We start from the raw sequence: 24645 nt of genomic DNA, 5'->3' as shown, positions 1-24645 counted from the left end.
TGTGAACCACGTAATACAAGCCTGACCTCATTGTATCGTCATCATCTTTGCCTTTCCAAACCCTCCTGTCTGTGATTTAAATATGCGCTATTTAAACTGTCTTCTCTGCTTCTCTTTAGCATGAACAACTACTTGCTCAGTTGTGTCTGACTCTTTGCAACCCCATGGGCTATACAGTCTGTGAAATTCTCCAGGCCAGAATACTGGAGTGGGTAGCCATTCCCTTCTCCAGGAGATCTTCCAAACCCAGGGATCAAACCCAGGTCTCCCACATTGCAGGTGGATTCTTTACCAGCTGAGCCACAAGAGAAGCCCTGGACAACCACAGCTCGACACAAACTCTAGAGTAACTTATTTGTATACATATGTGTCAGTGCATTTCACCAATTGTGATAAAAAATTTATACACTGACAAGCAGATGAATGTGTCTGGTTACAGGTGTATGAATGACCCTAACTCTGTGTGCATCCCTAAGCCAACTGTGGTGTAAGTAGTCTAAATACAAACCATTCAGCTAAAAATGTGAGTGTATGCCCTTCGATCCCTGGAGAAGGAAATGACAACCCACTCCAGTATTCCTGCCTGGAGCATCACATGCACAGAAGAGCCCAGTGGGCTGCAGTCCAGGGGTTGCAAAGAGTTGGATGAGACTGAGTACATGCCCTATGGCAGAGAACAGGGCAGGAGTGTAGATATAAGATGTGATCTTAAGGTCAGGATCTAAAAGAGGAAAACACCTAGAAACTCACTAGTATGGATAACAGAATTGATTCAAGGACCAGGGAGAATGCTGTTTATTGGTCTGCCAGGCAATTTTGTATAAGAATGATTAAAATTACGTCCCTATTTTAGTTATTTTGTGAGAGTATCCCACACAGTATCCCACCGTGAAGATAATGTCTTCAAATAACCTAATCTAGGGGCAATTTTTAAAATTGTTTGCCACTGCACATTCTTGGCATGGTCCGTGGGTGTGCAATAAAGCAAGGTCCCTAGTAAGAGTTAGGTTATAAGGGCTGGAATTGAAAGTAGTCCAAATTTAAGGGTATCACGTTAAAAAGCAGCATACTTTTCCCCCACTAATTCAAACATACCTAGTTTTTTCCTCCAGAGTTAAAATAAATCACTGTGGTTTTTTGGCATGGGTAGAAGAAGAAGGAAAAAAAAGAAAAAATGCTAGACTTTCACTCAGCAAATTAGCTCACACTCTGGGAAGTACTCCAGAACTTAGACCTGCTGAAGGAGCAGTGAATTCATGTCCCCCTTTAGTTCTTGGTGCCTTGGTGGGCAGCAGACAGGCCAGGGCCCACCCACTAGTTAAGTTTTAGTGTTTTCTTTGCTGCTTTTTCATTTTTTTGGCGCATATACAATCAGGTTTGCATTATCCACAAAGCATCGTAAAACCCCTTGCTTTTCTTGTTTGTTTTCTGTTTTTATTTAAAGGAGGAAGTTTGAGCACTTACTCAAAATGTTGCTGGTCCCTTCAGAGGAGATAAAACACATCAGCCCATGCATGGTGCCTGGGTTTTGGAGACAACTGATCGGTGCTCATCATTGTTTCTCCCCTCTGCTTCACTCACAGGGAGACCCCCACCTGTACCTCCTATCACACTGTACTCCTTTCCTGAACTTAGGGGGACGGATTTCCATCCCTTAAACTCACTGTTGCAGAGGCAAATCCATCACCCTCCCTTCTGCTTGTCTTAAGATTCAGGAGCCAAGTTCAAATGTGAGCTCCACCAACCTCTGTTTGACTTTGAGCATGTTATCTAACCAGCACATCCAGACATTCTAGGTGCAAACACTTCCTCCTTTAACTCCCATGCCTTGGGTTCATTTGGCAAATAGTTTTACTTCTGTTACAGCATAATGACTGAAGTGAAGTGAAGAGTTAGTTACTCAGTTGTGTCCAACTCTTCGCAACGCCATGGACTGCAGTCCACCAGGTTCCACTGTCCATGGAATTCTCCAAGCAAGAATACTGGAGTGGGTTGCCACACCCTTCTCCAGGGAATCTTCCTGACCCAGGGATCAAACCTGGGTCTCCCACATTATAGGCAAATTCTTGACCATCTGAGCCATTAGGTGCTCAGTAATTACTGAATGTAACTGAAATAAATAAAGCAAACTAATAAGTGCCTACATTTTGCCAAAGGAAGCAATTGGTGAACAAACAGATGACATCGCTGAGTCTGTTAGAGGATAAAGACAAGAAGACAACTGCGGCAGAGTGTGATCTATTGATGCGCAAGTACAGGGAGCACAAGAAAATGGCACTCAACCCACATTTAAAATTTTAGGGAAAAATCCCGCAGCTAAACTGACTCCCGAACAACAGGCATGACTTAGCAGGCCAGGAAAGGACAGGACTGTTTCTGTAAAAGTGAGAGGCACGTGTTGAGGACCCAGCAGCAGAAAGGAGAATTTGCTACATTCCAGGACGTGGGGGGGGTCTCATGTGGCTGGAGTGTGCGGAGAGAGGTGAGAATGAAGGTTATGGAGAAACACGTGGCTCCCAACATGCAATCTGTGCAGACCTGTCAAAGGATTCATATTTGAGTCTCTTCCCGGTGGAGGAAGAATGGGTGATACTGGTGAGAAGTGACTAAAGCCTAGAGATGCTGGGACAGGAGTGTGCACTGACTTGGAGGAGAATATAAGCTTAGGGGGAGGTGTTTTTGAGTTTTCCTGGTCATTCTTATTGTTTTAAGGTATGTGACAATATTAACTTTTTGAGTATTGTTGGAAAGGAGCTTGAAACAGAAAGCCCGAGCGGTGAAGACGCAGGAAGAGACGTTCCTAAGAGAAGGCGTCGGGCGTGCACCTGGAGAGAAGGCTGTTGGGGGGCTGCGGCCAAATCTAGATATGTGTGTTTTCAGAGAGGACTCTGAGGCATGCGTGTGTGGGCATCTCTGTTCTCCACGTCGCTGAGGTCTCCTGAGCCTGATGTGGTGATGGGAGCCCTAGAAGTTAGCTTCATTCAGCGACAATCTGGAGGGCTGACCTTATGGGGAAGGGAAACAACAGAATATGATTCCTGCTCTCACGGTGCCTCTGTTTGGTGGTAGAAAAGAAAGTGAAGCCGTTCAGTCGTGTCTGACTCTTTGTGACCCCCTGGACTGTAGCCTACCAGGATCCTCAGTCCATGGGATTTTCCAGGCAAGAATACTGGAGTAGGTTGCCATTTCCTTCTCCAGGGGATCTTCCTGACCCAGGGATTGAACCTGGGTCTCCTGCATTGTAGGCAGACGCTAGGCCATTTAGCAATGCATTCTCCAGTTGTTTGTTACGATTTTTAAGTATTATGAGGGAGATGTCAGAATACTCTGATAACTTAAGGATGAGACACAGGGGCAGGAGAGACACTCTAAGAAAGGGTTGTTTGAGCAGAACTCTGAAGGATGCATCAGAACTACCTGGAGCTTCTGCACTGCAGGCCAGTTCTTTACCCACGGAGCCATTGGGGAAGCCACCTGGGGCTTCAGCTGAAGGGAAGAGTGGAGGTCACTAAACAGACCCTGATGGCAGTGCTGTGGGCAGCTAGCTGTCCAGGGCTTGTGTCCTTCTGACTTTCAATTTCAGACTTGTGTTTGAAACTGCTTTTTGTTTTCTGGCCCCTGTCTCCTAATCATTTCTTGTCACTCTCCTAACCTAGTTATTTTTCTTTGAAGGCAAACTTCACACATCGTCTCTTATTCTTCACAGCTTTTACATATGCCTTGTTCGCTCCAGGTTGTTCAGTATGTGCACACTGATTTGAATCTGTAAGGTCTATGCTTCCCTGCTGGCTCAGACAGTAAAGAATCCACCTGCAATGCAGGAGACCTGGGTACGATCCCTGGGTTGGGAAGATCCCCTGGAGGAGGGCATGGCAACCCACTCCACTTGGTGGGCTACAGTCCACGGGGTCGCAAAGAGTCAGACACCACTGAGCGACTAAGCACACAGCACAGCACAAGGTCTATGTAAGTTTTCAAAGACTTAGGGACCAACTGAGAATATACAGGGTTGCAGAGGGTCTTAACATGGTGCTGACAGTTGTGCAAATTTAAAATGGATAGCCAGGTTTGCACCTAAAATCAAGGTTCAAAGATTTTCTTTTATGAAGATCAAAAAATATTTAAAATTGAAGGGATCCCTATCCAGACTGTGTAATTCCACTTTTTTAAAGTTGAACATATTTTTTAACCTCTTCTGGATACTGTTACCTGTTAATGTACTCAAGCACTCTTGAGTATGTTTCATTGAAAACAAAGATTTCTAATCTTTTTAATGGCAAGGTGGGAATTTAAATTTGAAAAGTAGAAAAGTGAAATACAAAAAATAATAATTAAAAAATAAAAAGTAGAAAACCACCAGATAACTCCTAGCTTTTTCTTATGTACAGGTAACTCCCTAGTTTTTTCTTATGTACGACTTGACTAGAGATAATCTCTTTACTTGGGATGCATATGAAGTTGGATACACATTTTCAGTCTGTCTCATGGATTCAGGTCAGTTGCGGGAATGTTTCTATGGTGTTTTGTTGAGGGATGAATTTCTATTTTCCTGTCTTTCAGGTCCTGTCGGAGTAGGTTTGAATGAACTGAAACGAAAGCTGCTGATCAGTGACACACAGCACTACGGCGTGACAGTGCCCCGTAAGTTCTGTACTGTTTGACGCTGCGCACGCTGGCCCAGCACTTACACGCATGTGTGCTGCAGGCTGGCTGCCAGCATTCACAGCTAGTCTTCACCCCAGCCCCGGGGAGGACAGAGTGACCTTATCCACATTTTAGAGGAGGAAACTGAGGCCTGAAAGTTCAGGGAAAAGCCCCAGATTACACAGGCAAGGTATTTGTTGATTTCAGCTTCCCACTCAGTTTTTTATGGTGAATTTTAGTGCATGTATGACATTAATTTTTACTTACACGTTTTCTTCTAAACAGAAGTGTATTCTACTTCTTTAATTTCCAGAGTTTTCAACAAGCTTTAAGACTAGAAGGACCAAACTACAGAGAGCTAAAGGAGGCTTCTTGTAATATAAATGTTTCTTAATTACTTTTCATATTGTAGTCATTGACATATAGTAAAATGAGCTTTTGATGGCCATATAATCTGAATGTGGTAGGCTTCTTTTCAGTATAGAGAATAAGATCTGTTTTTAGAAAACTGGTTTTCACAGGCATGCTTACAAATGAAACATCATCCTGGAAGCATTTTGATATTCAGAATAAATGCCATTTAACTACTTAATAGTTTGTTATTAGGGAGCCATCTAAAAGACTAGATTGAAATGTTGGCTTTTTAAGTGGTTTTAGTAATGTTTTAAAAAAAAAAGTTGTTTGTATATTGCCCTTAGCAGTGTTCTCCAATTTTGGACGAGTTTGACTTTATTTTAAAATTATAGTTTTCTGTTACCTCATTACTACATTTTTCCAAGTTATTGTTTATAATCATTTTCAGCCATAAGTTATAGGGTTGCTAATTTCTACCAAAAGAGATGAAAGTAAAGGAAAAATGGAAACATGTAATTAAACAGTTTCTTTTTATTTTTCCTTTAATTATGCACTACTCTCACAAAAGCTGGATTGTAATATGCAAGTCATTAGAAAATCTTGAAAAACAATTAATAAGCTTACAGATGAGTGATTACAGATAAATCCTAGAGAAAAACAGATTACAAAGGAAAAAAAATTAATAATTTACTAGTTTCTTCATTGCCTTTGTCTTATTTTGTCCTCCCAACAATGGTATAAGATGGTCAATATCCCCATTTCACAGAGGAGGAAATAGGTAAAAAGGATACTTTGACTTATCCAGAAGTTCTGTAGGCGATGATCGCACTTGATTTGAAACCAGTTTTCATGTTCTTCCTCCCATATGACACTACACAAGCCTTTCCAGCTCCAGATCTTCTTTACTGTAGCCCAATGAGTGTGTGTGCACTAAGTCACTTCAGTCGTGTCCAACTGTGTGCCACCCTATGAACTGTAGCCCGCCAGGCTCCTCTGTCCATGGGATTCTCCTGGCAAGAACATTAGAATGGGTTGCCATGCCCTCCTCCAGGGGATCTCCCTGACCCAGGGATTGAACTCACGTCTCTTATATCTCCTGCGTTGGCAGGCGGGTTCTTTACCACTAGCACCACCTAGAGTAAAAACTAACTTCTTTTGAAGAGGATAAATCTTAACAAGAGTGTCTATCAAATGTAACCCTCCCCGGTAGTTTTGGTATTATTCAAGGCATCTTGGACTTCCCCAGTGGTTCAGATGGTAAATAATCCACCTGCAATGCAGGAGACCCAGGTTCAATCCCTGGGTCGGGAAGATCCCCTGGAGAAGGAAATGGCAACCCACTCCAGTATTCTTGCCTGGAGAATTCCATGGACAGAGGAGCCTGATGGGCTACAGTTCATGGGGTCACAAAGAGTCACCACAGCACCTTGGACTCAGTGTATCCATCTATTAAAATATTATCTACATCTAAAGTTGTTATAGAAATGAACAACATCCAGAAATGTTCTAGGGCTGAGACTCGCCAAAGAAATCCCTAAAGGAGTAATTATCCTTCTTAAACAGGTGCTAATGTCAAAAGACCCCCAGAACAATGTTTTCCATACTTGCCTGATAATAAGAATCCCTTGAGATTCCAGAGAGATTCTCCTTCTGGAGATCTGACAGAATTCCTGAAAATCTGTGTTCACAGCCAGCATCCCGGGTGATTCACTGTATTAGACATGTGTGGGAAATACAGCTGTAGTATCAAGTGTGGATGATTTAATTAAAGAAGATATTTTTAAGAGCAGTTTTAGAATTTTAGATAGGTTTGGGCTCCCTAGGTGGCACTTGTGGTAAAGAATCTGCCAGCTGATGGTTGGGAAGCTCCCCTGGAGGAAGAAATGGCAACCCACTCCAGTATTCTTGCCTGGAGAATCCCATGGACAAAGGAGCCTCGAGCTACAGTCCATGGAGTCTCAGAGAGTTGGACACAACTGAAGCGACTCAACACGCAGCAGGTAAAAGACTTTATTAGGCAGAGTCATGATTATTTAGAGAAAAATTGCTTTGATTATACCACCAGTATTCTGTTTGATGTTTAACTCCATAATCTCCATTCCCACACCCCTTTTTCATCCTTTATATTGGTGATTTTCTCTTTTGATCAGTGTGACTCAGTTTTTTAAAATTTTGTTTTCCTTTATTGTTTTCTAAAAATATTTTTTTTAATTTCTGCTCTTTACTATTTTACATGTGAAAAGAATGTGTATTCTGCTGTTACTGGATGTGATACTACGTGGACATTAACTAGACCCAGGAAGTTGGTAGTGGTGTTCAGATCACCTGTGTCTTGCTGACATTTTGTCTAGTCCTATCAAATGTTGCAAGAGGGGCACTGAAATCTCTTACTCTGATTGTGAGATTGTCCACTTCTCCATTTAACTCAGTCCAATTTTGCTTTGTTATTACGTATGTTGGAGAAGGCAATGGCAACCCACTCCAGTACTCTTGCCTGGAAAATCCCATGGACAGAGGAGCCTGGTAGGCTGCAGTCCATGGGGTCGCTAAGAGTCGGATACGACTGAGCAACTTCACTTTCACTTTTCATTTTCATGCACTGGAGAAGGAAATGGCAACCCACTCCAGTGTTCTTGCCTGGAGAATCCTAGGGACAGGGGAGCCTGGTGGGCTGCCGTCTTTGGGGTCGCACAGAATGCATTTATCTTTTATCATTTTAAAATATTCTTTTTTTCCTTGAGGTATCTTATCTGATATAAGTAGCCACTTCAGCCTTCTTATGCTTACTGTTTACATGGTATATAATCTTCTATTTATTATCAACATATCTGTGTCTTTATATTTAATGTGTCTTTCCTATAGGCTTGTAGACAGTATGTACTGGGATCTTGCTTTTTCACCCATTCTATGGCTCTCTGCCTTTTAATAGAAATATATAGACCATTAACATTTTTTGAATTGATGAAATGATTTAAGCCACACTTTTATTGTTTTCCGTTTATTCCCTTTGTTTTTTAATCCTTGTCTACTTTGTGAGGGTGGTATTTGAATGTTCTTTAGTATTCCATTTTAATTTACCTAGTGGCTCTCTGCTTATATCTCTTTGCATTGCTTTTTTACTGGTTGCTCTAGGGATTACAATATGCATATATCTGACCATTCACAGTTTAAGTAACTTTGTGACATTTTACATAAAATATAGAAACCTTGAAATTATATAAGTCCCTATACCTCCACTTCTTTTTGTGTAGTTGTCAAATGTATTATATTTGCATACATTGAAAACTCCACCAGATAATATTGTAACTTTCTCTTTAAATCTGCTTTATGTATTTTAAAGAACTTAAGCAGAAAAAAGTAGACTTCTATTTTTACTCAACTATGTATTCTTCCTGTTCTTTATTCATTTCTGAAGATATGCTTCCTTCTTAACATTTCCTTTCAGTCTGAAAAAGTTCCTTGAATATTTCCTTTAGCACAGATCTGCTGATGAATTCTACTAGTTTTCCTTCATTCAAGAAAGTCTTTATTTTGCCTTTAATCCTACAAGGTATTTTGGTCAAAGGTCTTTTCCTTTAGTACCTTAAAGATGTAATTTCATTGATGTTTTATGCATATGGTAAGAAATCTGTAGTCATTGAACTCATGTATCTATTCCTCGTGTATGTACTGTGATTTTGTTTTTGTTGTTGTTTTCTAGATGCTTTCAAGACTTTTTCTTTACTTTTCTTTCACTTTGAGTTGTTTGGATGTGCTACGTCCAAGCATTATTGTCTTTGAATTTTTTCTGTTTGGGATTTGTTGAGTTCTGAAATTTGTAAAATGTATGTCTTTAATCAGATTTTAGCAGTTTGGGACGTTATTTCTTCAAATACTTTTTAAAGCCTCAGTCTTTCTGGCATCCCCATTACACATCTGTTTGACATTTCAGTCAACATTTTCATACAGGTCTCTAGGGCTCCATTTATTTTTTTTTTCCAATTTTCTTTCTCTTGGTTGCCCAGATTTTATAATTCCTATTGATCTGCCTTCAAGTTCACTGGCTATTTTCCCTGTCATCTCCAGTCTGCTATTGAGCCTATCTAGTGGTTGGTTTTTGTAAAATATGTTTAAGTTCTAAAATTTCCATTGTTTTCTTCTTTATAGTTTCTATTTCTTTGCTAAGAATTCATGTTTTCATTCATTTCAGGTGTGTTTTCCTTTACCTTATGAAGCATAGTTGCAATAGTTGCTTTAAAGTCTTTGATAGTTCTAACTTCTTGGTCATTCAGGGCTGCCTTCTATTATCTTTCCCTTTGAGAAATAAATGCCCATTTTTTTTTTTCAGTTCTTTTCTGTTGAATAATATAAAATTGCATTCTGGATATTATGAATGCTATGTTGTATTGACTTCAGGTCCTGTTATAGTATTCTGAAAAATGGTAATGTTTATTATAGTAAGCAAGTCACCAATTGGTTTATGTTTAGACCATAAGTTTTATCTCATTTTCTATAAATTATGGTTTAAATCTCACTTCAACTCTCTAAGCTTTGCTATGTTGGTTTGAGTCTGCCCTGTCTTGTGCAGTTAAGGGATCAGTCTGCAACTTGTGTGAATAGTGCAGGTCTTAGCTCCACTCTCTCTGCCTTCTGTACATTGGTTTGGGCATGTTCTGTGCTTCTACTTGTGGGCTAGGCTGAAGCTTGTGTATTCTAATCTTTGTTGTTGTTTGTTGTTAAGTCGTGTCAGACTTTTGCAACTGCATGGATGGTAGCCCACCAGGCTCCTCGGTCTATGGGATTTCCCAGGCAAGGATACTGGAATGAGTTGCTATTTCCTCCTCCAGGGGATCTTCCTGATCAGGGATTGAACCTGGGTCTCCTGCTTGGCAGGCAGATTGATTATCACCAAGCCCACTGGGAAGCGATTCTAATCTTAGTTCACTTCTTAAAACTTTGCTGGTTGGAGTCTGGGCTTCATGTGCACAGCTTAGGGGTTATTCTTAGATTAGTATTGATTTCTTCACAGAATTGGGAGTATTTCCTTCTCCAGCTTTCTCCCTTCCTGGATTCCTTGCACACTCTTCAACGCACAGGGGAGTTTTCTTCCTGGTTCTTTTCACCAAAAAGTCAGAGCTTCTGTTGGAATTTAGACACACATTCCTCCATACTACTCTGTGAACGAGCCCACCCATAGGGCAAAGTGAAAGAAAGTGAGGTCACTCAGTCATGTCTGACTCTTTGCAGCCCCATGGACTGTAGCCTACCAGGCTCCTCCGTCCGTGGAATTTTCCAGGGAAGAGTACTGGAGTGGCTTGGCATTTCCTTCTCCAGGGGATCTTGCCAACCCAGGGATCGAACCCGGGTCTCCCTCATTGCAGGCAGATGCTTTACCATCTGAGCCACCAGGGAAGTCCCCCATAGGGCAAAGCTAAAGGGAAATAAAAGTTAAACTCTCCCTTACTGAGGCTGACTCTCTTCCACAGTCTACCTGCTTTGTTTGTTTTCTAAGTGCTCAAAACAAAAATAGATGTTTTGGGTTCAGAGTTTTTAGTTGTAATCAGGAGGGATGGACTGCAGTCAGTTTTATACTTGCCACCTCAGCACTGCAATTCCTCAGGGTTTTACTTTTGTTTTTAAAGTTAATACTGTATTTTCTGCTCCATTATAATTCAGTAGCAAATAATTAGGCAAAATCACTAAAAAGTTTAGAAGTTCACTTGTATTTCAAGAAGATATTTATAATTTTGCAAAGGAGAAGTGAATAGAGGTCTTTGATTAGTAAAGCAAACATTAATGGCATACCCTATGTACCATGTGTAAAATAAAATAATTTCAGAGTTTACCTTTCAACCTAGTGAGCAGTAAACTTGCTTCAATGAATAAAGAATCAATAAAAGATGATAATAAGCATATTATTTGCAAAAAGGAAAATTTTCCTCGAGTTTAAATACCATTTTATTTAATTAACATATTAATGCCCCTTCAGAATAATTAATGGCATAAACACAATGCAATTCAATATTTAATCCACCCTCAAGTCAATATAACTTTAGTATTAGTGGAAAAACTGAATTAATGGGATTCCTATATTTTATTAGCTAATGTGCTTTTTTTAAGTTTTAAATCTTATTTACGAAAAATCCTTTAATCAAATACATAATTTCTTTTTTAGTATTTCTCTTAGGGTGGATGATGTAGATACTCTTTTGAACTCTTTTTAATTAAATCACAGATACCACCAGACCAAGAAGAAGCCAGGAGAGTGATGGTGTTGAATATATTTTCATTTCCAAGCATTTGTTTGAGACAGATGTACAAAATAACAAGTATGTGGAAGTTTTTTTTAAAGAATTTTCATGAAACTACTGTTTTTAAGCATGTGGCCATATATGTGGTTATAAGCAATTCCATTTGAAGTGAATTTTCACTTTTATAATATTTGAAACTGATAAAATATAATTCAGTTAATGGTTATTACTAACCTTTGCCTTTAACTTTTCAATAACCTAGAGCTGTTGTGTATCAGGTTAAGTTGAATGTGTAGGGATTATTTTGAAGAGTAAGGGAATGTAGCTAGTGTATTCCTGTCACGTCTTCCCACCCCACTATGCTATGCTATGCTATGCTATGCTAAGTCACTTCAGTCGTGTCCGACTCTGTGTGACCCCATAGACGGCAGCCCACCAGGCTCCCCCGTCCCTGGGATTCTCCAGGCAAGAACACTGGAGTGGGTTGCCATTTCCTTCTCCAGTGCATGAAAGTGAAAAGTGAAAGTGAAGTCGCTCAGTCGTGTCCGACTCTAGCGACCCCATGGACTGCAGCCTACCAGGCTCCTCCGTCCATGGGATTTTCCAGGCAAGAGTACTGGAGTGGGGTGCCATTGCCTTCTCCATCCCACCCCACTAACTGAATCTTAACATAGAATTTGGGTAGAAGTTTATTTTAAAAACTAGTAACTGTGTAATAGATCCCTAGATATGATCTCGGGTGGCCTTGGCCTGTAATGACTTGAAGCGGGCTTCGTTCCCAGCCAGAAATGGGGCTGGGTCATGATGGTGAAGGCAGCAGATGGTAGCCACTAGACCAATGGTCAGTGACAAGGGCCCTGGCCCTTTGGCTTTGCGGAAAAGAATTTCCACAAAGACGGAAAGTAGTGAAGCAACTGAAGTATTTATTAACAGGAAAAAAAGAGTACAGTATGAAGTGTGGACAGAAACGAGTGGCCTGAGAGACAGTCGCTGAGCTGCACCCTCGTGGCAGTCTGAATTACTTTTATGGAGTTTTCTTCTGGGTTTCCATTGACTAATCATTTTGATTTGCCTGGTGCACAGTCCATATTTGGTGTATCTCAGGATCCTTCCATGTGTGCACGTGCATCTCTTAGCCAAGATGGATCCTACCACAAAGACATATGGGTGGGGAATATCCCTTAACATAACTCCCCTTTGGCCTCCAAGGAGCCTTTTTTTGCACGTGTATGGTCAGGGAGATCTCCTGACTTTGAGAAATATGTCATCTGGGCAGGGCCCAGACTCCTTCCTCCCTTAATTGCCCTGCTATTCTCCTCTGAAGTTACAGTCAATAGGGAATGAATCTCCCAATCTCTTTATGCTGATGGGCGCCGAGAGGTGGTGGGGATGGGGGTTGTGGGTAGGGCCCATCTACCTCCTGCCTCAGTTCCAGCATTTGCCACCTACCTCTGTCTCTCATTAGCTTTTCAAAAAGTTAAATAAAAAATAATGTTAATCATCTTGCTTAGACCATATCTTCTAGCAAGCCCTAAGTCTCCTACCCTCAGGTTTTCCATTTGCTTAAGGATGAATGTTTTAGGCTGTCAGGGAGCAATGTGTGTATTAATGCAAGATTGTGGGATTTTATTGAAACATCAAAATGCTTTTTTCATGTTTGGCACAGTGATTTTGAGTTTTTATAGCACGTGATCAGCCTCCCTGGTTCCATTAGCCACCAGCCAGTCCCTCCTCTTATGCTAAAGCTGAGCTTGGTTACTCTTTCGTGTGTAGTGAAATTTCAGTAGTTTCTATTGTTTGGTTTATTCACTGTTTTATTGCATTGCATTAGCTCTGAAAAAGAGGTGATGGAAAACATTAGAGTACTGCTGGACTAAAGTACTTCTTTCTGCTTAAGTGTAATACAAGCAAGTGTTACTGATTTGAAAAAGTAAAATAGAAGATTTTTTAGAAATTGACATTCTGAAGTACTTGGACCTAGTTATTTTATTAAAAACAGTTTGAAAATTACATGTTCAGCAAAACATCTTTTATATATATGAATTATGTCTGCCATATATATATGTGTGTGTATATATACATGTAATTCACAAATGATTCTAATTTCTACAGGTTTATTGAATATGGTGAATATAAAAACAACTATTATGGCACAAGTATAGACTCAGTTCGGTCTGTCCTGGCTAAAAACAAAGTTTGTTTGTTGGATGTTCAGCCTCATGTAAGTGAACAATGACCTAGTCAACACACTTCTAGCACATCTGAGCATTTCATTAGAGGGTAAATCTGAAATCTACTCACTTTTGGCATTTAGGTGCCTTTCCTAAGGTGACAGAAGCATTTAAATGTAATTTGAGATGGCTCTGTTGGGGAAAAAAAAAAAAAGCCCATGTTTTTAGAAGCCTGGAGATGTGTTTGTAACTCTTAGATTCAGTGTTTGCCAAGTATAATGACTCTTATTTATTCTATGTATTTTATATATAAAAATATATTACATTGTATGTATAATGTATTCTCCTATATGTATTATAAGTGTTCATAATTGTTGGCAATGGACATTTTGGTTCTTGGTCCTCTTTCATGGATTTTGGATCTATAATTAGCCTAGAAATGTAAAACCCTGGCAAGAGCCGTGGGCATCTCACAGGAGTTGTACAGCTGCCGGGTAGAGCTCACCTGGCACCCTGGGGACTCGGTACAGGTGGATTGAGAGACGGTGGATGAAGCAGCTCACTTTCCTGTCTCAACATATACCACCTCCATCACCCCCCCACCCCTTCCCTGCAGAGGCCCACCCACAGCATGCTCCTTACTACCCGGGAGCAGTGCTGACTTAAAAGCAGGAGACTTGCCCCTGAAGGGGACTCCAAAGGCAGGATGAAAGAGAAGGGACACCTCATTCTGAGAGCAGGAGGAGGCTTAGATGGCATGGCTGGAAGACTTGCATGTAAAGACAGTTAACTCATAGTGTCTTTTGGGTATTAGATCTAAGAACTAGCTTTCTGGTATTTTTAGCTGCTTCTCCTCAGGATTTAATGATGGCATATTTCAAAGCATTTTAAAGACGGTTACATTCTCCATTTGTCCAGAGGTATCTAGTAACATTTAATTGTCAACAAATGATTGAACAATAATATAGTGAAAGGCCTGCTAACCTTAATTAGGAAATAATTTTAAGGAATTTTCTCCTTAGAAAGAAAATTCAGTTTTACTACAAAACATACTCCTGATATTATGAAGAAATGAAAGAAAATGTATTTCCTTCCTTGCAGACAGTGAAGCACTTAAGGACACTAGAATTTAAGCCGTTTGTGATATTTATAAAGCCTCCATCAATAGAGCGTTTGAGGGAGACAAGAAAAAATGCAAAGATTATCTCAAGCAGAGATGACCAAGGTGCTGCGAAGCCCTTTACAGTGAGTATGAGGATACTTGACTGAAAATACATAAGCAGGAGTAAAGTCATATATGCAGTAGTGACCACATTAAGGAGACTGAGAGATGAGGCTGTGGTCCAAACATCCAGGCAGGACAGAACTGCATTTGGGTACATACATTTTAAGTGATTGCCCTGATTGTTTTTTCTGCTGTTGTGAACGGATCTTCATATTACATTGACTCAAAAACTCTTTTGTATGCTTTTATGCATACTTATAAAATTTCTGAAGCCACATGTAAAAAAACCACTGAGTTTTCAACTAGCCTTATTTTTAAAGGGGGAAATACCGGTCGGTTACTATTACTCATTAATAGTCTAGATGAAGATTTAATAATTTGCCTTTTGTACCAACATCATATATAGCATAATAAAAGAAAAAGCATCATTTGGGGTATAGGACAAATAGACCTGTAGTGTTCAATTTGTATTTCCTTTGACTATTGTTAGAAATGGCACCTGAAACTTTCACAACATTGTTGATGGGCTGTACTCCAATATAAAAGAAAAGGTTTAAAAAAGAAATCACAGCTGTGGTGGGTTAATGATTAGAATGACTGGCATGGTCTCTGTTTTTTAACCTTGAGACAGTGTATTATACTTTAGGATCAAGAGAATGGCAGAAGCATTTTTCCCCTCCCTCTTTTAAGTAACTCATCTTTAACCTTCAGTTCAGTTCAGTCGCTCAGTCATGTCCGACTCTTTGCGACCCCATGAATCGCAGCACGCCAGGCCTCCCTGTCCATCACCAACTCCCGGAGTTCACTCAGACTCAGGTCCATCGAGTCAGTGATGCCATCTAGCCATCTCATCCTCTGCCATCCCCTTCTCCTCCTGCCCCCAATCCCTCCCAGCATCAGAGTCTTTTCCAATGAGTCAATTCTTCGCATGAGGTAGCCAAAGTACTGGAGTTTCAGCTTTAGCATCATTCCTTCCAAAGAAATCCCAGGGCTGATCTCCTTCAGAATGGACTGGTTGGATCTCCTTGCAGTCCAAGGGACTCTCAAGAGTCTTCTCCAACACCACAGTTCAAAAGCATCAATTCTTCGGCACTCAGCCTTCTTCACAGTCCAACTCTCACATCCATACATAACCACAGGAAAAACCACAGCCTTGACTAGACGGACCTTTGTTAGCAAAGTAATGTCTCTGCTTTTTAATATGCTATCTAGGTGGGTCATAACTTTTCTTCCAAGTCCATATTAATTTATAAACTATTAATTGTGAGTATCAAATAGACGTGATGTTTTTGATTTCCAGTATTTTTAAAATATCTTTTTTTCTAAAGTACTGACAGTATACAACCATACGAAGTAGGTACTGTTATATGATGTTAATTACTCAGGGCTCTGGATTAACACTAAAATTAAAATCTCTGTTGTGAAAATCTTCTGTGACCTTGAGATATCGACTCTGAAATGATTCAGGATGTCACAGTATAAAGAATTACCGTATTATTTATTACAGTCTTGTACAATGTAAAGGTTTCTCAGTGAGGATAATTAACGATAACATAGTCCAAAGATTTAACTCACGTTTATGTATATGGTCTTGCTATGTAAGCAACTAAAATTCTTCCTGGTTTCAAAAATGTACGGAGGGCCCCTTACCCACTTGTACTGAAACAAAGAAGGAGATGGTATACATGTCCTTTCATAAATGTATCCACCTCTGAAAAAGTAGTTTTTCTTATACATTCCTTGCTATGAATAAATGTGGACGATGCAGGCAAAGCATCAGGATAAATACTTCTACTTTAATACTGAAACATCCCTGTAATGATAAGTGACTAATTATCCTGAAAGGTGGGAGTTTTGACTCTTGTCAGAGCAGTTTTAGTTACAAGCAAATAGAGAATATTAGAAATGACGGCTTCTGAAGAATTTACAGTTAAAGAGGGTAATTTTCTTTCATGGCTGAGGTGAAATAGTGAACACAGAACAGCATTAGATAAACCAGTTGTGGAATAACTGCACTGATGTGATGAAACTGCCTGGTTAACCAATTCTATTTAATACTTTTGTAGGAAGACGACTTTCAAGAAATGATTAAATCTGCCCAGATAATGGAGAGTCAGTATGGTCATCTTTTTGACAAAACTATAGTAAATGATGATCTTGCTGTGGCCTTCAATGAGCTGAAAACAACTTTTGACAAATTGGAAACAGATACTCATTGGGTTCCAGTGAGCTGGTTACATTCATAACTAAGGGAAGTTTTCATAATTATCTTTTTTTTGTAGAGTGCATGATTAAATCAGTTACCATTTTGGTGGTAGGGTTTTTTTAATCTATATCACTGTTAGAGATGTGCAATCTTGGTTAAAACTGAATGTTGGTTTTTTATCTTTTTATAGTCTTATTTCAAACACAGTGTTTGAGTATAAGATCCAGAATTTAAATGTGCACAGTACTGTATTCTGAGCAGAGCTTTGAACCATCCGGCTGTCTTGAATACAAAGCTCTACCTCCAAGAGGAGGGTTGAACTTTTTATAGAAAGTCTTAGCTAGAGTATATACATGGGCGTCCAGTGCTTCTGCTGGTCTCAGACGCAGTCACTGCCTTTGCTATCTGCATGTCAGCCATTGAAGATGATAAGTTTACAGCCTTGAGCAGCTCCAGACAGGACAGCTTAGGTGTACTTTGGGTGGATCATCATAGATGCACCTGGACTGGCAGTAAGGCGGTCCTCTTACTATCCTAAAAGTGCAACATTTTCTCTTACATAGACAGTATAGTCACAGTGTGTGCACTCAAGAATCTCTCTTTAAAGGAATTACTGAAAATCTGTCCTAGCGAGTGGCCTTCATGTTATAGTTTGAGAAGGCTTTGTGAGTACATACACTAGTGACTCAATAAATGTTTAATAAGGGAGGGTAGGCTTTGAAAATTATTACATACGAAACTAAAAACCTTTCCTTGTTAGAACGGTGATTACATACCCAAAAGGACTGATTACAAAGGACAATTTTATTTATAAATTCTCAGACATTTCTTTCTGGACTCACCAGAAATTCTGGAGCCAGTTATCTGACTTTGCATTTTCCCAGTAGATTATAAGAATGAATCCTATTCTAAATGTAGGTTTTACATGTTACTGATACAGTTAAAGAAAATGTGATCATTTTCCCAAATATGTACAGTTGATCACCATATTTAAATTTCACTACAAATTGTACTTTAGAAAACTGTTCATGTAATGTTAACTTATTTCTTTGTCATCAAAATATTTCTTTACATTGGCCAGATACCATCCTAATCTTGCTGTTTTTAAAGAAGTTTAAGAAAGACTCTCATATTGTAAATAGCTAGATGGGATCTCTCATTTTTCTTTGATACTACTGACCTTCAGCGAGTAAATTATACAGCTCAAAATACTAGAAATGTGCATAGTTGTATAAGAGAATATGCGTCCCATTCTTGCATGCAGTAAGACACTGCCAATCAGAGAATCATCGTATCTGTGACTTTGAAACAGAAAAAAAAATATTTTTGTTGATTTCTAAAGAGAGTTTAGATGTCCTGTTTAAAGAAAAATAGTGTAGTGAAATTTTATATATTTATGAAATATTTGAAAGGCATATTTTTTTAATTATCAAATGAGGCTATTCATAAAACAAATTGTATGTAAAGATGTCATTAATTTAAAATAGTTTTTTAAATCTGGGTCAACATTCCATGTAAATATTTTGACTTTTGTTTATTCTCAGATCCACATGTGTGCTCTGTGCACATTTGATAGCATGACTTACTGGGTTTCCTTCATACATGTGAGATTTCATACCTGATACACACTCGCAGCTAAATAGTTAGATAACCAATGTTACCTGACAGCCTAATCCAAACAGCAAATTCTAAGTTAATTAAGTAAACAGCAACCAATTCAGTTTAAAAAGAGGTTTGGGGTTGCCAGGTCTAATACTGAAGCCATACTTCATGGTTGTGTGGCCGGTCTAAGAAAGTACAAGTCTTCCTTGGATGGTTTGGGTAATATTCTTTTTGAACACTGATCGAAATTTCCAATACATTGACTTTCTAGGAAATGAATTATAATTTAGGTAGTCTGAATTCTTTGTTCAGAAATAGCACATGGTTTGTTTTTATTTTTTGCCTCAATTCTTTACTGTGGAGGTAGACAGCGTGTGATAAAAATGGAGTCCCTTTTGGTGGTGGGGGTGGTGATGGAGGTGTTATAAAAATATATTTTCCAATTTCTCTCCCTTTTTACACTAGAGCTGAAAAGTATTTTTTAAAATAATGGAAAAGGGGCAATTCAGCAATTTGAAAAATCTTTCATCAGTAGTACACACCTTGATGCTTAGAAAGAGAGTCCATTCTCTTTAATTTAGTAAGGCTAGGAGAAGGCAGTGGCACCCCACTCCAGTACTCTTGCCTGGAAAATCCCATGGATAGAGGAGCCTGGTAGGCTGCAGTCCATGGGGTCGCTAAGAGTCGGACACGACTGAGCGACTTCACTTTCACTTTTCATTTTTATGCATTGGAGAAGGAAATGGCAACCCACTCCAGTGTTCTTGCCTGGAGAATCCCAGGGACGGGGGAGCCTGGAGGGCTGCCATCTATGGGGTTGCACAGAGTCGGACACGACTGAAGCGACTTAGTAGTAGCTCCATGGGCTTGGGGATAAATGTTGCAAAGGGCCCTTGATCCTGTACTTGGTGCACCCCTGGCTCCCTCTTGAGGGAGGAGAGACTGGTTCTTTAGGCAGCCTGCTCCCAAGACAATGTCAGCCACTATTTGAGAGAACAGGAATATTTATTTTTTTAAGTCCAAATATTTAATATCCAAGATTAAGAAGATAAGTCTGTATTCCCATCAATAACAAACTGGAATCTGTTTGCCTTTTTTTTTTAGGTGAAATTGAATTACCATTTTTTACCATTATTTTACTTTCCAGTATAGACATTATTGATATCTTTAAGGCTGACCTTCCTGGTATCATGGTATCATGTAATGACTGAATGTATCTAAATTGTAATAATTTAAAATTGACAAGCATATAAAGCAAAACTATGTTGTTAAAAGTTTCCTGAAGAGACAGATTTTTATTATTTATTTTCTTTTTGACTAGTAAGAGTTTATAAATCAAAGGAATGGAAAACCTTTGAGTGTAATAAAATATCTTCAAATTATATGTATAGTTTCTTGAAGATTGCTCTGGCACTTGGTATCTACTTCACTGTTTCTGATGGTAGAACAAGTTGTTCTTTTACTGACACCATGTGATTTGAACTGCCTCTGTCTAAAACAAAATTTCATATTTGTTCCAGACATTAATTGGTTTCATCAAAGTTGTTGGAGAGATGAAATCCACTAGCCTCAATCTTACCCAGTCCAGCCAATCAAAGATGAACAAAAGATCTATGCCATGTGCTAGACAAGCCTGGGCAATGAGTACTTAACTGATCATGAGCTCGTTTACACAGTGATTAGCCTCATATCACACAACCTAAAAGTAATTGTGTAAATATTCTTAATTACCAGACAGTTCCTCATATTAATAAATTCATAGGGAGCTTCCTAAATAATTTCTATTACCAGTTTTCTTGTTGTTGTTTTAAAATTCCATTACTTTCAAATGGTACACCCAAAATTAATTCAGTTCAGTTCAGTCGTTCAGTCATGTCCGACTCTTTGCAACCCCATGAATCGCAGCATGCCAGGCCTCCCTGTCCATCACAATTCCAGGAGTCCACCCAAACCCATGTCCATCGAGTCGATGATGCCTTCCAACCATCTCATCCTCTGTCATCCCCTTCTCCTCCTGCCCTCAATCTTTCCCAGCATCAGGGTCTTTTCCAATGAGTCAGCTCTTTGCATCAGGTGGCCAAAGGATTGGAGTTTCAGCTTCAACATCAGTCCTTCCAAAGAACACTCAGGACTGATCTCCTTTAGGATGGACTGGTTGGATCTCCTGGCAGGCCAATGGACTCTCAAGAGTCTTCTCCAACACCACAGTTCAAAAGCATCAATTATTCAATGCTCAGCTTTCTTTATAGTCCAACTCTCACATCCATACATGACCACTGGAAAAATCACAGCCTTGACTAGACAGACCTTTGTTGACAAAGTGATGTCTCTGCTTTTTAATATGCTGTCTAGGTTGGTCATACCTTTCCTTCCAAGGAGCAAGCATCTTTTAATTTCATTGCTGCAATCACCACCTGCAGTGATTTTGGAGCCCAAAAAATTAAAGTCAGCCACTGTTTCAACTGTTTCCCCATCTATCTGCCATGAAGTGATGGGACCAGATGCCATGATCTTAGTTTTCTGAATGTTGAGCTTTAAGCCAACTTTTTGACTCTCCTCTTTCACTTTCTTCAAGAGGCTTTTTAGTTCTTCTTCACTTTCTGCCGTAAGGGTGGTGTCATCTGCATATCTGAGGTTATTGATATTTCTCCCAGCAATCTTGATTCCAGCTTGTGCTTCTTCCAGCCCAGCGTTTCTCATGATGTACTCTGCATTATAAGTTAAATTAGTAGGGTGACAATATACAACCTTGACGTACTCCTTTTCCTATTTGGAACCAGTCTGTTGTTTCATGTCCAGTTCTAACTGTTGCTTCCTGACCTGCATATAAGTTTCTCAAGAGGCAGGTCAGGTGGTCTGGTATTCCCATCTCTTTCAGAATTTTCCACAGTTTATTGTGATCCACACAGTCAAAGGCTTTGGCATAGTCCATAAAGCAGAAATAGATGTTTTTATGGAACTCTTCCTTTTTCCATGATCCAGAGGATGTTGGCAGTTTGATTTCTGGTTCCTCTGCCTTTTCTAAAACCAGCTTGAACATCTGCAAGTTCATGGTTCACGTATTGCTGAAGCCTGGCTTGGAGAATTTTGAGCATTACTTTACTAGCGTGTGAGATGAGTGCAATTATGTGGTAGTTTGAGCATTCTTTGGCATTGCCTTTCTTTGGGATTGGAATGAAAACTGACCTCTTCCAGGCCTGTGGCCACTGCTGAGTTTTCCATATTTGCTGGCATATTGAGTGCAGCACTTTCAGAGCATCATCTTCCAGGATTTGAAATAGCTCAACTGGAATTCCATCACCTCCACTAGCTTTGTTTGTAGTGATCCTTCCTAAGGCCCACTTGACTTCACATTCCAGGATGTCTGGCTCTAGGTCAGTGATCACACCATTGTGATTATCTGGGTCGTGAAGATCTTTTTTGTACAGTTCTTCTGTGTATTCTTGCCACCTCTTCTTAATATCTTCTGCTTCTGTTAGGTCCCTATCATTTCTGTCCTTTATCGAGCCCATCTTTGCATGAAATGTTCCCTTGGTATCTCTAATTTTCTTGAAGAGATCTCTAGTCTTTCCCATCGTATTGTTTTCCTTTATTTCTTTGCATTGATCACTGAGGAAGGCTGTCTTCTCTCTCCTTGCTATTCTTTGGAACTCTGCATTCAAATGGGAATATATTTCCTTTTTTCCTTTGCTTTTAGCTTCCCATCTTTTCACAGCTATTTGTAAGGCCTCTCAGACAGCCATTTTGCTTTACTGCATTTCTTTTCCTTGGGGATGGTCTTGATTCCTGTCTCTTGTACAGTGTCACGAACCTCCATCCATAGTTCATCAGGCACTCTGTCTATCAGATCTAGTCCCTTAAATCTATTTCTCACTTCCACTGTATAGGCATAAGGGATTTGATTTAGGTCATACCTGAATGGTCTAGTGGCTTCCCTGGTGGCTCAGAGGATAAAGCGTCTGCCTGCAACGCAGGAGACCCGGGTTCAATCCCTGGGTCAGGAAGATCCCCTGGAGAAGAAAATGGCAACCCACTCCAGTATCCTTGCCTGGAGAATCCCATGGACAGGGGAGCCTGGTGGGCTACAGTCCATGGGGTCACAAAGAGTCGGACACAACTGAGCGAATTCACTTTCACTTTGAATGGTCTAGTGGTTTTCTCCACTTTCTTCAATTTCAGTCTGAATTTGTCAATAAGGAGTTCATGATCCAAGCCACAGTGAGCTCCCAGTCTTGTTTTTGGTGGTCCTCAACAGGAAAGTGAGCCAAGTTTTATGTTTAGCCGCTGATAGGGAATATAACTGATATCAGTTGAAAGAAGTGTCCCTTACCTGTATTCATGCCCTTTCCTAGGCTGCCACACCTTTCCAGATGCTTGCTCACTTGCACTTAGATATCTGGAGGGCGAGGAATATTGTACTTTTATAACAGCTCTTATTCACATATACCTACATGGGCTACGTACTTCCAGATAAAATAGTCATATTAATCATCAGACATGTGTAGGATTTGTATACAGTTTCATTTAATCCTCATAACTGCGTTATATGGAAGTAGTACCTTATATGGAAGTATAGTACCTTACATAGAAGTGCGGGCTTCTGTGCCTGCCCAAGGTAACAGGCGTGATGAGTAAGGATCGGGGTTCAATTGTGGTCAGGCTCCTCCAACACCAGGATGTCTGCACTGTGCTTGCTGGTGTTGCTATAACTTGAGTCAATTTTGGAAATAGGTGAGATTTGGTAATTAGGAGTGATTATTCATCCTTTTTATGCACAGGCAATTTACAAAGAGTTTTCTCACAACACTGTTGCTTTAGTCAGATAGCTCTTGATTTCTCTATGCCTCTATTGTTGGCTAATCTTCAAACAGCTTGGCGTACTGTGGTTTGTTGGGTCGCAAAGAGTCGGACGCGACTGAGCAACTGAACTGAACTTCAAACAATGACGATTATCAAAAGCGTACAAAAAAGTTAGCATAATACGCAATTTTTCTGTTTTGTCTGAGTCCTAGTCTTTAATGATGGAGCATGATTTGTCTAATCAGTTGTGATAATCTCCTCTCCGCCAGGATTGATCTGAGTTGGTCCAGCCACTCGATTCCAGATAATGTCTGTCAGAGGAGCTGTGAGTTGAGTTGTTTCCCTAGTTTAAACAAACACCTGCATAAGGTGAAAATCCTCTATGCTCCTGCCCCCATTCCTCCTGTTTGAGATGCTTCTATTACATTGTGGTGCTTAACAACATGACAGCCATAATCCTAACCCTAAATCAATGGATGATAAAGGTCAATCTATAGATGAGTGAGTAAAAAAAAAGAAAAGATCCTAAATCCATAACGTCACTGAGCTGTTGAAAAAATCCTTGGGACCTCTTTCCTCTAATTACTGAATAAACAATGTTCTTTTTTTAAAATGTATTTTTAATTGAAGGATAATTTCTTTATAATGTTGTGTTGGTTTCTGCCATGCAACACCATGAATCAGCCACAAGTATACATATGGCTTCTCACTCTGAAACCTCCCTCCCACCCCTCTAGACTGTTAGAGAGGACCAGGTTGAGCTCCTTGTGTTATTCAGCAACTTAAAATGAAAAGACAACCCTCAGGAAGGGAGAAAATAATTGCAAATGAAACTGACAAAGGATTAATATTCAAAATATATAAGCAGCTCATTAAGCTCAATATCAGATAAACATGAAGCTCAACATCAGAAAAACAAATAACCCAATCAGAAAAACTGGCAGAAGACCTAAACAGACATTTCTTCAAAGAAGACATGCAGATGGCCAACAGACACATGAAAAAATGCTCAACACTGCTCAGTATTAGCAGAATGCAAATCAAGACAATGTTATTTTATGCTCTGTTGGTGGGAATGTAAATTGGTGTAGCCACTATGGAAATCGGTAGCTGGGGGTTCCTCAAAAAAATGAAAATTGAGCTACCATATGAGCCAGCAGTCCCATTCCTGGGCATATATCTTGAAGGAAATGAAATCACTATTTTGAAAAGAGTTCTGCATCCCCACTTTCCACATGCACTGCAAGATTATTCACAGCAGCTGAGACAAGGAAACAACATGTCCATCAACAGATAAACGAAGAATCTAGGGGATGTACACATACACATTTACATACACATAAAAAGGAATGTTATTCAATGGTAAAAAAAAAATACGTAGTAAATTCTGCCTTTTGTGACAACATGGTTGTA

At 39.7% G+C, this 24645-nt stretch overlaps 1 protein-coding gene and 1 long non-coding RNA gene across 8 annotated transcripts in view; one reads left to right on the top strand and one right to left on the bottom strand.

Moving 5' to 3' along the window:
* MPP7 (membrane palmitoylated protein 7) overlaps nucleotides 1-19816 on the top strand; it is a 225435-nt gene extending 205619 nt beyond the window's left edge. The window contains exons 13-17 of the mRNA XM_027559723.1: nucleotides 4561-4641; nucleotides 11213-11306; nucleotides 13341-13449; nucleotides 14501-14644; nucleotides 16691-19816. Coding sequence (XP_027415524.1) covers nucleotides 4561-4641; nucleotides 11213-11306; nucleotides 13341-13449; nucleotides 14501-14644; nucleotides 16691-16870 — 608 coding nt within the window. The 3' untranslated portion in view covers nucleotides 16871-19816. The remainder of the gene's footprint in view (nucleotides 1-4560; nucleotides 4642-11212; nucleotides 11307-13340; nucleotides 13450-14500; nucleotides 14645-16690) is intronic.
* Nucleotides 1-24645, bottom strand: part of LOC113903506 — a 178272-nt gene that overhangs the window by 98890 nt on the left and 54737 nt on the right. The window contains exon 3 of one of the 7 annotated variants that reach the window (XR_003514149.1): nucleotides 6606-6708. The exons of the other annotated variants lie outside the window; for them this stretch is intronic. This is a non-coding gene — a long non-coding RNA (uncharacterized LOC113903506). Of the gene's footprint in view, nucleotides 1-6605; nucleotides 6709-24645 lie in introns of those variants that run through there. 7 annotated transcript variants of the gene reach the window in all.

This window comes from Bos indicus x Bos taurus, chromosome 13 (assembly GCF_003369695.1).
Source record: "Bos indicus x Bos taurus breed Angus x Brahman F1 hybrid chromosome 13, Bos_hybrid_MaternalHap_v2.0, whole genome shotgun sequence".
Lineage (NCBI taxonomy): Eukaryota > Metazoa > Chordata > Mammalia > Artiodactyla > Bovidae > Bos > Bos indicus x Bos taurus.
This window is presented reverse-complemented; position numbering and strand designations above follow the sequence as displayed.